At 36.1% G+C, this 16,219-nt stretch overlaps 1 protein-coding gene and 1 long non-coding RNA gene across 5 annotated transcripts in view; both read right to left on the minus strand.

Annotated features, from left to right (window-relative positions):
• Nucleotides 1–3,281: 3,281 nt before the first annotated feature.
• Nucleotides 3,282–3,857, minus strand: LOC117321827. Its single transcript, XR_004531412.1, has 2 exons — nucleotides 3,690–3,857; nucleotides 3,282–3,659 (listed from the first exon to the last, which is right to left on the minus strand). It is a non-coding gene; the product is annotated as an uncharacterized LOC117321827 (long non-coding RNA).
• Nucleotides 3,858–4,657: 800 nt separating this feature from the next.
• Nucleotides 4,658–16,219, minus strand: part of LOC117321822 (coiled-coil domain-containing protein 180-like) — a 60,211-nt gene continuing 48,649 nt past the window's right edge. For all 4 annotated transcript variants that reach the window (XM_033876406.1, XM_033876404.1, XM_033876405.1 and 1 more), the window contains 8 exons: nucleotides 12,427–12,574; nucleotides 12,128–12,272; nucleotides 9,663–9,823; nucleotides 9,166–9,303; nucleotides 8,263–8,374; nucleotides 8,039–8,155; nucleotides 6,424–6,551; nucleotides 4,658–5,898 (listed from right to left, as the gene is read on the minus strand). In XM_033876406.1, the coding sequence (XP_033732297.1) occupies nucleotides 5,770–5,898; nucleotides 6,424–6,551; nucleotides 8,039–8,155; nucleotides 8,263–8,374; nucleotides 9,166–9,303; nucleotides 9,663–9,823; nucleotides 12,128–12,272; nucleotides 12,427–12,574 (1,078 nt within the window). In that variant the 3' untranslated portion in view covers nucleotides 4,658–5,769. The remainder of the gene's footprint in view (nucleotides 5,899–6,423; nucleotides 6,552–8,038; nucleotides 8,156–8,262; nucleotides 8,375–9,165; nucleotides 9,304–9,662; nucleotides 9,824–12,127; nucleotides 12,273–12,426; nucleotides 12,575–16,219) is intronic.

Here is a 16,219-nt window from a genome sequence, read left to right on the forward strand (position 1 = left end):
AGTTATGTCATTACATACTTCTGTTCCATTTTCTATATTTCTTCTCGCTTTATCCTTACTTGTATCATCTTTCTTTCTCTTTTATCTATCTGTCTACTGTTTACTAAACTTTGACCTTGACCGAAACCAATATGTATATTCAAGAGCCGTTTTCTTTCTCGGAATAGTTTATAATGCTATTATTGTGAATGTTTCCGATGGGATCACTGTGCGGTTGACTAATTTTGATAATGGTTAGAAGGTGATATATCCGCAATTTGGCACAGGGTTTCTATCGGAAGTTTTTACAATGTAGCTTATGGGGGACTAATTTTTAAGAAGATTCATTTTAAAGGTCACATCAGTGCTAAATTTTTTTTAGATATTTTATCTAGTTTGATAGCAAGTTTGATATCCTTCGTCTTTATGTGCATACAGTCACAATTTGACAACATATTTTATTACAATATTTTATTATTACTGTTGATATTGGACATGGATATAGAATCAAACCCTTGTCTATATTTCATTTAAATACTAGGAGTATAAGAAACAAATTGGAATATATTGAAAATATAGCAGATGAATTTGATATCTTGTGCTTTACCGAAACCCATTTAGATCACCATGTACCATTTTCTGAATTAACTATACCGGGTTTTATGGAGCCGTTTCGAAAAGATAGAAATTTCTCAGGTGGAGGTTTATTAGTATATTATTCTGATTCGTTGAAATGTATTCGAAGATACGATCTTGAATTTGTACATGGAGAAAATATTTGGATACAAATCGAAATGGACAGGCAAATTTCATTACTGTGTACTTTATATCGACCGGAAGGTTCATGTCATCCTTTTTGGGAAAATTTTAAATATTCTATTGAGAAGGCCTTAGAAATTACAACGAATGTGGTAATTGTTGGAGATATAAATGTTGATTTTTTAACCATATCGCATAACCATATTTTAAATCAAATTATGTTGGAAATGGACTTAACCAATGTTATTAATGAACCCACTAGACACGGATTGACGAGACATAGTTTATTGGACCCTATTTTATTGAGTGATAATTCTAGATGTACAGATTCTCATGTTATTAAGATAGATCGTAATATAAGTGATCATGACGGATGTGTAGTATTTCTGTCTATACCCATTAGTCTATCCCGTAACTATACCCGTCAAGTTTGGTCATATAAAAATGCAGATTTTAATAAGTTAAATAATTTGATTAATACTTTTGATTGGGAAACATTTTTCCAAAATTTTGATTCTGTTGATATCGCCAGTGTTAGATTCACTGAACAGTTTTTATCATATGCTTCGGAATGTATACCAAAAAAATCAGTTGTTATTAGACCACAAGATAAACTATGGATGAATTCAGAACTCAGGAAAGCTATGCGGCTACGAGATAGACTCCGTAAAGTATTCAAGCGTGTTAAGTCCATTTCCAATCTAATAAAATATAAACAACAAAGAAATAAGGTCAATAATATGAAAAAGCATGCAAGGGAGTTGTTTTATGATAAAGTTGGGGACATTATTGATAAGCTTGACACTAGTAACCCTAAATCTTATTGGAGACTTGTTCGTAAATTATATAAACAATCTGAGTCGCTGGAAGTTATTCCACCACTTACGAACCCAGATAGTGGAAATATTGAACTTGTTGATATCGAAAAAGCCAATATTTTGAATAACTATTTTTGTTCTATTTCAACAATTAATGATAGGGAGGTTCCATTACCAAATTTTAATCTTAGAACTAATTCTTTCCTTGACTCCGTTGAAGTCAGATCCGACGAAGTTTGCGATATTCTGAAAATTCTTAAACTAGGGAAAGCATCTGGTCATGATACCATAAGTCACCATATGTTAAAATTTACTGCAAATTCCATATGTAAACCTTTGTCAATTTTGTTTAATATGTCTTTTAATCAAAAAAGTTTTCCTGAAATCTGGAAGAAAGGCGTTGTACTTCCCCTTTTCAAAAAGGGTGATAGACATTTAGTGTCCAATTATCGACCAATTACTCTTCTGTCTTGTATCGGTAAAGTTTTTGAAAGAGTTGTTTTTAAACACATTTACAATTATTTTCATGAAAACTCCCTTTTCTATGAAAAACAGTCTGGTTTCATGTCATGTCACTCTACAGTGCACCAACTTATCGAAATTTACCACAATATTTGTTGTTCACTAGAGGAAAAAAAACACGCATGTCTTATCTTTTGCGACATCTCCAAAGCGTTTGACCGTGTATGGCACAAGGGTTTGTTAATTAAATTAGAAGCATATGGTATTAGGGGTGATCTTCTAGAGTGGTTAAAAAATTATATTTCTGATCGTCAGCAACAAGTTATAGTTAAAAATGTGTACTCCAATACAGGTTACACGACTGCTGGCGTACCACAGGGAAGCGTTTTGGGACCCCTTTTGTTTTTAATATATATAAATGATATTGTTGATAATATGAATAGTATATCTCGTTTATTTGCTGATGACACTTCGTTAATGTATTCTTCATCATCTCTTTTAGACATTCAAAGATCTCTTAATAATGACTTGCAAAAACTCAATAAATGGTCTCAAGACTGGCTCACTAAATTTAACCCACAAAAAACTGATGTATTGCTAATAACAAATTCAAAAAATATTCCACCCTTGAACCTTACTTTTGGAGAAGAAACTTTGAAACTAGTTAGTAACCATAGACATTTAGGTGTGACTTTCAGTTCGGATGCAAAGTGGTCCCTGCACATAGCAGAAATAATAAAAACATGTATGAAAAAAGTATCGGTGTTAAGGAAATTCAAATTTTTGTTGAGTAGAAAAACTTTATTACGAATTTATAGAGTATTTGTGTTGCCTGTATTGGAATATGCTTGAGGTATGGGATGGTTGTTCTCTGGCAGATGTAAATAAACTAGAACAAGTTCAACTTGAGGCAGCAAGAATCATTACCGGCATGCCATCTTTCTCTAGCAAACAATCTCTATATAAAGAATCCCAGCTCCAACCTTTATCTGAAAGAAGAAAGTTCCGTAAACTTTCAATGATGTATAAACTCCACAATGATTTAACTCCTTCCTATTTCAGCAATCTTCTTCCTCCAAGAGTAGGTGAACGTAATTCGTATAATGTTAGAAATAAAGAAAACTATACCGTTCCAAATTTTCGATTGTCTACTTCTTATGAATCCTTTATCCCATCTTCTGTTAGGTTATGGAATAATTTACCTATTGATATCAGAGAACAGCCATCCATTAGTAGATTTAAATCCAAAATAGAAAACAATCGTGATATATTACCTATTTATTATCTAACTGGAAATAGAAAATTAAATGTTTTACACACAAGGTTAAGACATGTTTGTAGTAGCTTAAACTATGATTTGTATAGAGTAAATATAATTAATGATACAACCTGTGCATGTGGTAATGAGTGTGAAAACGTGTATCATTATTTTTTTGATTGTATATTATACAGAAGAGAGCGTGAAACTTTATTTGATAATCTCTCCCGCTATTGTAATGTGACTCTTAATGTTATTCTCTGGGGTTCTCCTAAACTATCTGATGAACAAAATGGCTATATTTTTCAATATGTTCAAAATTTTATTAAATCCAGTAATCGATTTTAGGTCATCTCTCTCTCTCTCTCTCTCTCTCTCTCTCTCTTTAAATTAACTGGCATTAACATATTTACTTTTCATTCTGTCCCTCATCTCTGTCTTTTCTTACATCATATACAAATTTTATATACTGTATTATATTGTAAATTCATATTATGTACATAATGATTATTGGAAGAAGGCGTTTTAAGTTGCGATAACTTGTGTCCTATTCCTGTTGTTATATTTAACAATAAAACTATGTTTAAATCAAACCAAACCTTAATCATAGATGTAGTACGAGTAGTACAGCCTACTACACTAAAACTGTCTCATGGATTTCTGCATTTTTGGGGTAAAAATTTCCGGTTAAGGCTTTGTGTTTAGCTCTTGCATATTAGACTCTTTCTGACAAACTATAAAAGCTAGAGCAATCCAACTTGGGTTATAGGTGTATCGTGGGATGTATAGCTGATTGCATTACTCTCTTTACTAGCATTTCTATGAGTTTTGTATTTTTTAGGTAAAAACCTTATTATGATATTGACAACGTTTTGGACAGGGGACAAATGTAATTAGGAGGAATTCCTTTTTTTCTTTCTTTTTTTTCCCCACAAATGGTGGTCATCTTGGATTTCAGATCGACTCAAATGATAACACTTAGTCAGCACCATCATCTTGGGATCATTTCAGGTAAGTTTAAGTTGAATCCCACTGGAAGAATTGTAGAACAAGTTCAAATGTGATTTTGAAGATGGTGACCATCTACGATTTCGGACCGACCCAAAAAATAACACTTGTCAGGACTGGGTCAGAAAAGTGTGAAATTGATCCCAGAAGTAAAAATTGAGAAGTTAAAAATAATGTATTGTTAAGGAAAACCATGATTGCGCAATCATGTTAACAAAAATAACAATTGGTGAGGACTATCTTGGCCGAGTTAGAGCTGAATTCCATTGGTAGAATTAAGAAAAGAAATGTCATTCACATGTTGTGACTTTTTTTAACGTTTTTTAACATTTTCCATCTGATGATGGTTGACAAAAAAAACACTTCACATTTCTATTAATTTCTTAAACCTTTATTTTCATTTCTTAAATAAATGACAAATATAGATGTACAGGCACATTGAAATATTATCAACAGTATCACAGTTCAGTGTCGAAATGCAAACAGACGTTTTCTTAATATTATTTTAATAGCTAGATCATATTTTACTATCTCACTGTGTGGTGACTTGCACAACTTCACTTGAAAAAAAAATCAAATATTTAACAAAATAACTATCAAAACTATAATATCCCAAGTAGGCTGTGTAAATGTCTTTCCATTCCTCTTTTGTGTAATTCATACAGATAATATAGAATATTTAACTGCTTAGATTACCAGTTAATATAATAAATAACATGTGGTTTTTTTAAAGAATAAATCTATGTGCAGATCATTTTTTAAGGAAATACTGACACAGTATAATGATACACATTTTTAGTGTTTATATACTGTATACAAATATTGGAATGTTTCTCAAAACAGTGTTATTGCATTTTCATATAATCTTCAAAGAAGTCTACATACATTTTGTTTTACAAAACAAGGAATTAAAAGCCAGGTATAACAAAGACATTTTTAAAATGTTGTACAGGTAGTACTTCCTGCAAATCTTTTAAATCTGTCTACTTAGTGCCTTGCAATAATTACATAATTATAACATTTGTGAATATTTACACTGGCAGACACACAATCAACTTTGTAATTATTAAACCCAAACAAGTTGGAAAAATATTGGACGGATAGTTTGCAGTTTTGACCACTGTTCATACCAGGTATGGTTCATGTATATATACTGGTAATGATCAGACTGCATGTTACAGAATCAAACTTCCTGTTTATACTATAAATCTACCCTGGCTCAGCACTTTCAGCTTTTAAATATTCAGTGTAAAGATATCTGTTTGCCTTGAAACTTTTCAATTTTGTTTCCTTTTTATCAACATTTAACCTCTGGATGTACCACATGGTTCTACCATACACATTCATGCATTCTTATAAAACCAATTATCAGATCTTGGTTGCTAATTAGACTAAGTTCAATGAGAGTTGTAAAGAAAAGCACAATTATAGGATATCGGTCAAGTATAACAGCACAATAGAGATGACATCATCTGTGGTGAAGAATTAAAAAAGTTCACAGACTTTTTCAATATTTTTGTTCCAACTTTCCATCCAGCGATCTTCAGCATGGATAAGTCGCTGTCTCTCATCCTCAATGGATTGTAAAGTATCTGCGAACTGGACCTTGTAATCCTGCAAACAGCCAACATGATAAATACAGGTAATTTTATTGATATTGTTGCCATGGTTACAAGACCTAGTGATAACAGAAACAGTTACCATGGTAACTAGCCCTAGTTATCAAAGATACCATGGTTACTACAGAAAGTTGCAATGATAACTCTTCCTAGTGATAACAGAAAAAGCTACCATTTTTATTTGTCCTAATAATTAAAGAAAGTTACCATGGCAACCAGTTCTTTGATTATAGAAACTGTTACCATGGTTACTAGTCCTGATAACAGAAAGTTACCTCGGTTACTAGTCCTAGAGATAACAAAGAGTTACCATGGATACTAGTCCTGGTGATAACAGAAATAATGACCATTGTTGTAGAATTACCTAGAGTTGAGTGCAGCATTTAGCATACTTAAGTGTATGTTGGTTTTGAATAATTTAATATGATTCAGATTATTAATAACTAATCATGTTTTGAAATGTGGTTGTTCACATCCACTATATATGGTATAAACATCTATTTGCAACCTTTGGACTTACATGGTATGCAGAATCCCGAGCCTTGACCACAGAACTGTGACCTAATGTTGTTTTGGCGGTAGTCACAGATGCTGTGGTTTGAACCTTAGTAGGTGGGGTCCCTACCACCAACTCGTTATTAGGAATACCTGGAATATATAAAGGTCATAGGTCAAACAAATGTTATATGTCATTTACAAGGGGAGTCCTTTTAACCTTCTCGGAGCAAATTGAACTTCCAACCTTAATGGGAATACTGGAATAAAGATCAAACAAGTCAAACAGGAAATACTGTTATCATCAAATTATGCTGTCTGATTCATACCTGAAGGAGGATGCCACCTGTCCCATGACAACAGTACTTAGAAGTACTTTGATTGTATATATCAAAATTACCACAGATATCATACTTCTAAAGGTCTGTAATCAAAACCGTGAGATCATATAAAACATATTAAAACTGACCCGTCCAGACATTCAGATCATATAATACATGTTAAAACTGACCTGTCCAGACAGTCAGATCATATAAAACATTAAAACTGACCCGTACAGTCAGATCATATAAAACATATCAAAACTGACCCATCCAGACAGTCAGATCATATAAAACATATTAAAACTGACCCGTCCAGACAGTAAGATCATATAAAACATATTAAAACTGACCCGTACAGTAAGATCATATAAAACATATTAAAACTGACCCGTCCAGACAGTCAGATCATATAAAACATATTAAAACTGACCCGTACAGTCAGATCATATAAAACATATTAAAACTGACCCGTCCAGACAGTAAGATCATATAAAACATATTAAAACTGACCCGTACAGTAAGATCATATAAAACATATTAAAACTGACCCGTCCAGACAGTCAGATCATATAAAACATATTAAAACTGACCCGTACAGTAAGATCATATAAAACATATTAAAACTGACCCGTCCAGACAGTCAGATCATATAAAACATATTAAAACTGACCTGTCCAGACAGTCAGATCATATAAAACATTAAAACTGACCCGTACAGTCAGATCATATAAAATATATCAAAACTGACCCATCCAGACAGTCAGATCATATAAAACATATTAAAACTGACCCGTCCAGACAGTAAGATCATATAAAACATATTAAAACTGACCCGTACAGTAAGATCATATAAAACATATTAAAACTGACCCGTCCAGACAGTCAGATCATATAAAACATATTAAAACTGACCCGTACAGTCAGATCATATAAAACATATTAAAACTGACCCGTCCAGACAGTAAGATCATATAAAACATATTAAAACTGACCCGTACAGTAAGATCATATAAAACATATTAAAACTGACCCGTCCAGACAGTCAGATCATATAAAACATATTAAAACTGACCCGTACAGTAAGATCATATAAAATATATTAAAACTGACCCGTCCAGACAGTCAGATCATATAAAACATATCAAAACTGACCCGTCCAGACAGTCAGACCATATAAAACATGTTAAAACTGACCGTCCAGACAGTTGGATCATATAAAACATATTAAAACTGACCCGTCCAGACAGTTGGATCATATAAAACATATTAAAACTGACCCGTCCAGACAGTTGGATCATATAAAACATTAAAACTGACCCGTCCAGACAGTCTTGCCACGTGGTAGGGCATCTTTGTCATCACTATCCTCCAATGGAAGACCAGCATTTCTCCTTCGGATCAGCTCACTTGTGGGGTATTTCTTGGCATCGACACCTGTAATACACATATACCATTTACCATACAAATAATCCTTTATCTATTTTCATTTATTTTCAGTATATTTATAAAAGAATTAGCAGTACAGTAGTAGGGATACTTACGTCCTCGTTCAATGTCATCCACCACCAATAAATTATCATACTGCAGCAGTTGGTTTTCAGACGACCGTGCCAGGATCTCGAGGAATGTCTTGGCATGCTCTACTGTCAATTCCTACATTAGAAAAAGAGTGTAGGTTGACATCAGACTTCTTTAATTGTTCATAATTTCCATAAAATTTCCATAAGGTTAATTACTTTTCATGTAGAATCATTTCACATTTGCTTGCATGCAGATTACTTTCATCATTTAACAAATTTCCATAAATAGTAATGATGACTTTGGCCTTGAAACCAAACCAAGACATGGTAAAGTGATTTGGGACAGGATAGGACGGACACAAGTCAATGAATAGTATACCATCCCCTACCATCATTGCCACCACCCCTACCCACAATATATGGTTCAGAGTAAATAAATATCACAAATTTAACCCTTTTTTCACCTATCATTAATTACATTTATTATTATCTAAAACTATGAATTTACGTTATACTGATATTGTTTGAAATTTGAAGACATCAGATGGTTCAAGTTTATTTTCATACTAAGACCCCTGTACCCTTGCAACAACAAAGGTGAAAGGGGTCTTATAGATTCCTACTCTGGTCAGTTTGCATTTCTCCAGGGTCTCAGATTACAAACAATCCTGTGCAGTCAGAGTTGTTTTCATGGGCAAGACAGTTTACCCGAAATTCTCAGGAGAGCATGCAACAGGACTCCCATTAATTCATTGTGGTAGCCACCAGCTACAACAAATAGACCCCCACCTCAATATACCGGTAACTGTTGACAGAGCCATAATCCCAGCAAACAAGCCAACCAATAAAAGTGATTCAGGATAAAAGTTTTGCATTTCCTGCTGTTTTGAAAATGATAAAGTTTGAGTATTTTACATAAGTTACCTGTAACTCTTTTGTGTGTTTCTCTACAGCAGAGACATAGTCACTGTGGCGTTCTGTCTCCTTTTTACACAGGTTTTTCATGCCATCTTCCTGGTGTGGATGGCCTAGTACTGGACGAAGCAGGTGTTCATGCTCCTTCTATATACAGAAACAAGTATACAGTTTTTACCAGGTACTCCAAATGTCTGTTATATATTTACAGGTATTTGTATATGTATACCTATACTTACAATTTAGATATGGCAGATTACCAAATGGTAGCATACTGGCATAACGTAACATCTTTTAATAAATTGGTTGAAAACAAATATTTTGAAAGGAAAAAAATTGTCGTCTGTTTCACATTTTAAATGAAAATTAAATTTATCCTATTTGTTTATCTTTTGTTAAAACCACAATTTTTTAACGATCTTAAATAATTTTCTTTATCTTATTTCATAACTAAATTTGAGGCATGTCCCAACAGTAGGTGTGTAGAACCGATCAGACAAGGATACCTGTCTTTTCTCCAGTTGGCTGAGGGTCTGAGTGAACTGGTCAGTACAGGTCTGTCTGGCCATGGTGCACTTCTGGATTTCCTCGTTCAGGAGGTCTTTAATCACTAGGCTAGGAATGTGGGCTACAGAGTGTTCTAATGACGTCAACTGCCCGCGATACTCTGAAAAACACAATATTGACCCTTCATGTAAGGAAAATCGGGCAATAATAAATGGGCACAACCACAAAATGTACTAAAGAAACAAGAGATCCCAGAGGGATCTTGGCGCCCACCATTGAATGATCTTTATAGGTTCCATGTCAGATTGATCTTTTCTCTACTTTTCCCTTCCTCTAAGTCTTACTAATCTGTGTAAATTCAGAAACAGCCCTCTAGTACTTTTCAAACAAGGGGAACCTATATATAAAATTTAAGATTTAGCGATAATGGCTGTCTGTTGTTTTCGGATTGGTCCCAAAATGCAACACCAGAGACCAAGGGGAACCTACATATGAAATTTCAGAAAGATCCCTTCAGTACCTTCTGTAAAATAGCGATAACAAACTTCAATTGTCAAAATCTAAGATGGCTGCCTGTCAACCATGTTGTTTTCCGATAGGTCTCAAAATGTAATATGCATAACTAGGCACCAAGGGGAACCTATATATGAAATTTGAGAAAGATCCCTTCAGCACTTTCTTAGAAATAGCGATAACAAGTTTCAATTGTCAAAATCTAGGATGGCTGCCTGTCGGCCATGTTGTTTTACGATTAGTCTCAAAATGCAATATGCATAACTAGGCACCGAGGGGAACCTACATATGAAAATTTGAAAAAGATCCCTTCAGTACTTTCTCAGAAATAGCAATAACAAACTTCAATTGTCAAAATCTAAGATGGCTGCCTGTCGGCCATGTTGTTTTCCGATAGGTCTCAAAATGTAATATGCATAACTAGGCACCAAGGGGAACCTATATATGAAATTTAAGAAAGATCCCTTCAATACTTTCTGAGAAATAGCGATAACAAACTTCAATTGTCAAAATCTAAGATGGCTGCCTGTCGGCCATGTTGTTTTCTGATAGGTCTCAAAATGTAATATGCATAACTAGGCACCAAGGGGAACCTATAAATGAAATTTAAGAAAGATCCCTTCAGTACTTTCTCAGAAATAGCGATAACAAACTTCAATTGTCAAAATCCAAGATGGCCGCCTGTCGGCCATGTTGTTTTCCGATTGGTCTCAAAATGCAATATGTGTAACTAAGCACCAAGGGGAATATACATATGAAATTTGAGGAAGATCCCTTCAGTACTTTCTCAGAAATAGCGATAACAAACTTCAATTGTCAAAATCCAAGATGGCTGCCTGTCGGCCATGTTGTTTTCCGATAGGTCTCAAAATGCAATATGCATAACTACGTACCAAGGGGAATATACATATGAAATTTGAGGAAGATCCCTTCAGTACTTTCTCAGAAATAGTGATAACAAACTTCAATTGTCAAAATCCAAGATGGCTGCCTGTCGGCCATGTTGTTTTCTGATTGGTCTCAAAATGCAATATGCATAACTAGGCACCGAGGGGAACCTACATATGAAATTTGAGAAAGATCCCTTCAGTACTTTCTCAGAAATAGCGATAACAAACTTCAATTGTCAAAATGCAAGATGGCTGCCTGTCGGCCATGTTGTTTTCCGATAGGTCTCAAAATGCAATATGCATAACTACGCACCAAGGGGAATATACATATGAAATTTGAGGAAGATCCCTTCAGTACTTTCTCAGAAATAGCGATAACAAACTTCAATTGTCAAAATCCAAGATGGCTGCCTGTCGGCCATGTTGTTTTCCGATTGGTCTCAAAATGCAATATGCATAACTAGGCACCAAGGGGAGCCTACATATGCAATTTGAGAAAGATCCCTTCAGTACTTTCTCAGAAATAGCGATAACAAACTTCAATGATCAAAATCCAAGATGGCTGCCTGTCGGCCATGTTGTTTTCCGATTGGTCTCAAAATGCAATATGCATAACTAGGCACCAAGGGGAACCCACATATGAAATTTGAGAAAGATCCCTTCAGTACTTTCTGAGGATTAGCGATAACAACAATTGTTTACGGACGGACGGACGGAGGGACGGACGGACGGAGGGACGGAGGGACGGACGGACGGACCACGGACCACGGACGCAGGGTGATTTGAATAGCCCACCATCTGATGATGGTGGGCTAAAAAGACACTGAAAATTGCTAGTCGTGCATTCATAGCTTTGTGCAATGTTAATAGCCCAAAAACTGAAAACCATACCATTTAAATTTGTTCCTACCATAACATACAGTTACCAAATAATCTGTCTCATGTAACTATATACGTAATCGAATATTGTGTTACTGTATTTATAGAGGCAAGCCATCATATCAGTCAAACTATTAGTATTCACTATGAGAGAAATAGAATATCATATTTGTCATGCTTACCTTGTAAACATTGGTTGTGGTACTCATCTGCCTGAGTAAAGTAGGAGGATAGTTTTTGTGTGATAACTTCGGCAAACTGGTCAAAGTTTTCCTGAAGAGCTTGTGGCCGTGTCACCATGCGATTCCCCTTCTGGCGGTAGAACATCTAGTGAACAAAACAAAAACTTGAAAATCTAGGGAAAATACTACATACTTTTGACTTAAACTTTATAAGATAATTCATTAAGTGTTCTTTTTTGTCTACAGATTTTATAATTACCTCCCCTGATGTATAATTACCTCCCCTGATGTATAATTACCTCCCCTGATGTAAGGAGTCCATCCAAAGCCTCTCGAAGTGTCAGTTTAATAATGCCCAGCAGGTGGTGCTCTTCACCTTCCTCGTCTTTCTCTCCAAAGATTAGATACTTCTTGTCAAACTTGGTTGACTTGCTACTCCTTCTCAAACTATAAATTGAAAACAATTAATATATTACTGGATCATTTGTGGTATACCATCCAGATAAAAAGTGTCAAAATTGATAATTTAAAACATACTGTACAGACTTGGACAAACAGTGAAATAGAAGGATCAAACAACTTGAATGGTAAATACAGGTTTTCCAGGGTCTAGACTGGAACTTAACACAATCAGGACAGTAGATTTTACAGGGGTCTAGTAATGTAATTAACACAATCAGGACAGTAGATTTTACAGGGTCTAGTAGAGTAATTAACACAATCAGGACAGTAGATTTTACAGGGGTCTAGTAATGTAATTAACACAATCAGGACAGTAGATTTTACAGGGTTTAGTAGAGTAATTAACACAATTAAGAATGAAAATTTCCTAAGGGTCTAGATGAGTAATTAACACAATCAGGACAGTAGATTTTCATGGGGTCTGGTAGTGTAACATAATCAGGGCAGAAGATTTTCCTTGGGTCTAGTTGGGTAACACAATCAGGACAGTAGATTTTCCTGGGGTCTAGTTGGGTAACACAATCAGGACAGTAGATTTTCCTGGGGTCTAGTTGGGTAACACAATCAGGACAGTAGATTTTCCAGGGGTCTAGTAGTGTAACACAATCAGGACAGTAGATTTTACAGGGGTCTAGTTGGGTAACACAATCAGGACAGTAGATTTTCCAGGGGTCTAGTAGTGTAATTAACATAATCGGGTCAGTAGATTTTACAGGGGTCTAGTAGTGTAACACAATCAGGACAGTAGATTTTACAGGGGTCTAGTAGTGTAACACAATCAGGACAGTAGATTACACAGGGGTCTAGTAGTGTAACACAATCAGGACAGTAGATTTTACAGGGGTCTAGTTGGGTAACACAATCAGGACAGTAGATTTTACAGGGGTCTAGTTGGGTAACACAATCAGGACAGTAGATTTTCCAGGGGTCTAGTAGTGTAACACAATCAGGACAGTAGATTTTCCAGGGGTCTAGTAATGTAATTTACACAGTCAGGACAGTAGATTTTCCAGGGGTCTAGTAGTGTAACACAATCAGGGCAGTACATTTATCAGGACAAATTATACAGGTTTTACAAAGATATCTGTTCATTGTCACAGATTTCCAATGGAGTATAGCTTTAATATGTATATAGTATTTGACATTAATTAGACTTGATTTAAACATGAGTTCAAATGGAGCATTGTTCACACAAGCATGTTGAAATCGGTGTCAAATGAAAAAAATATTAGAGTTGAAGGTTAATAATATTCAGAAAAAATTATTTTATTTTATTTTATTAATTGAGTTGAATAAATTCATGAATGGTTTCCTTTAAGATCGCACATCACACACACCTAAACCTCAAGCACAGACAGAAATGTTGATGGATTAAGGTTGTCACTACATTTTGACAGTTATACTGGTAGCTGTCAGTGTTCAAAAGAAAAATCAACAATAAATAATGTACATCATTCTAGCTTCACATCAGTATATAACACACCTGTCAGCCTACTAGAGCCCCAGCTCCACATCTGTATATAACACACCTGTCAGCCTACTAGGGCCCTAGCTTCACATCAGTATATAACACACATGTCAGCCTACTAGAGACCAGATCCACATCAGTATATAACACCTGTCAGCCTACTAGAGCCCAGCTCCACATCAGTATATAACACACCTGTCAGCCTTCTAGAGCCCAGCTCCACATCAGTATATAACACCTGTCAGCCTACTAGAGCCCAGCTCCACATCAGTATATAACACCTGTCAGCCTACTAGAGCCCAGCTCCACATCAGTATATAACACACCTGTCAGCCTTCTAGAGCCCAGATCCACATCAGTATATAACACCTGTCAGCCTACTAGAGCCCAGCTCCACATAAGTATATAACACCTGTCAGCCTACTAGGGCCCCAGCTCCACATCAGTTATATAACACACCTGTCAGCCTACTAGGGCCTCCGATCCACATCAGTATATAACACCCATGTCAGCCTACTAGGGCCCCAGCTCCACATCAGTATATAACACACCTGTCAGCCTACTAGAGCCCAGCTCCACATCAGTATATAACACCCCTGTCAGCCTACTAGAGCCCCAGCTCCACATCACTTATATAACACACCTGTCAGCCTACTAGGGCCCCCGATCCACATCAGTATATAACACACCTGTCAGCCTACTAGAGCCCAGCTCCACATCTGTATATAACACACCTGTCAGCCTACTAGAGCCCCAGCTCCATATCTGTATATAACACATCTGTCAGCCTACTAGGGCCCTAGCTTCACATCAGTATATAACACACCTGTCAGCCTTCTAGAGCCCAGATCCACATCAGTATATAACACCTGTCAGCCTACTAGAGCCCAGCTCCACATCAGTATATAACACACCTGTCAGCCTTCTAGAGCCCAGATCCACATCAGTATATAACACCTGTCAGCCTACTAGAGCCCAGCTCCACATCAGTATATAACACCTGACAGCCTACTAGGGCCCCAGCTCCACATCAGTTATATAACACACCTGTCAGCCTACTAGGGCCCCCGATCCACATCAGTATATAACACCCATGTCAGCCTACTAGGGCCCCAGCTCCACATCAGTTATATAACACACCTGTCAGCCTACTAGGGCCCCCGATCTACATCAGTATATAACACCCATGTCAGCCTACTAGGGCCCCAGCTCCACATCAGTATATAACACACCTGTCAGCCTACTAGAGCCCAGCTCCACATCAGTATATAACACCTGTCAGCCTACTAGGGCCCCAGCTCCACATCAGTTATATAACACACCTGTCAGCCTACTAGGGCCCCCGATCCACATCAGTATATAACACACCTGTCAGCCTACTAGAGCCCAGCTCCACATCAGTATATAACACACCTGTCAGCCTACTAGAGCCCCAGCACCACATCAGTATATAACACACCTGTCAGCCTACTAGAGCCCCAGCTCCACATCAGTATATAACACACCTGTCAGCCTACTAGAGCCCAGCTCCACATCAGTATATAACACCTGTCAGCCTACTAGAGCCCAGCTCCACATCAGTATATAACACACCTGTCAGCCTACTAGAGCCCAAGTCCACATCAGTATATAACACACCTGTCAGCCTACTAGAGCCTCAGCTCCACATCAGTTATATAACACACCTGTCAGCCTACTAGAGCCCAGCTCCACATCAGTATATAACACACCTGTCAGCCTACTAGAGCCCAAGTCCACATCAGTATATAACACACCTGTCAGCCTACTAGAGCCTCAGCTCCACATCAGTATATAACACACCTGTCACCTTTCTAGGACCCCAGTCTAGTAATGTATTATTAACTCAATGTTACACGGTACTTATCAAAAAAAAAATGTGATTTTTGAGAATCATCTGAAATTTACATGTGTAAATGATCATTTGAAATTTCTATGAATATATTTTTTATCTTTAATTTTGTTTTGAAAATATACCCCTTGAATTTATTTTTGTTATTATCATGCTGATAACACTTTGATATATTGGTCCTTTTTTCATTAAAGGACCTTTATATCTAGGTTTACTTTAACCACCTTTACGTTTGTGATATAACATGTGTAGTTGTTAGATCAATTTACATTGACAAATGAAAATATGATTG

This window comes from Pecten maximus, chromosome 2 (assembly GCF_902652985.1).
Source record: "Pecten maximus chromosome 2, xPecMax1.1, whole genome shotgun sequence".
Taxonomy (NCBI): Eukaryota; Metazoa; Mollusca; class Bivalvia; order Pectinida; family Pectinidae; genus Pecten; species Pecten maximus.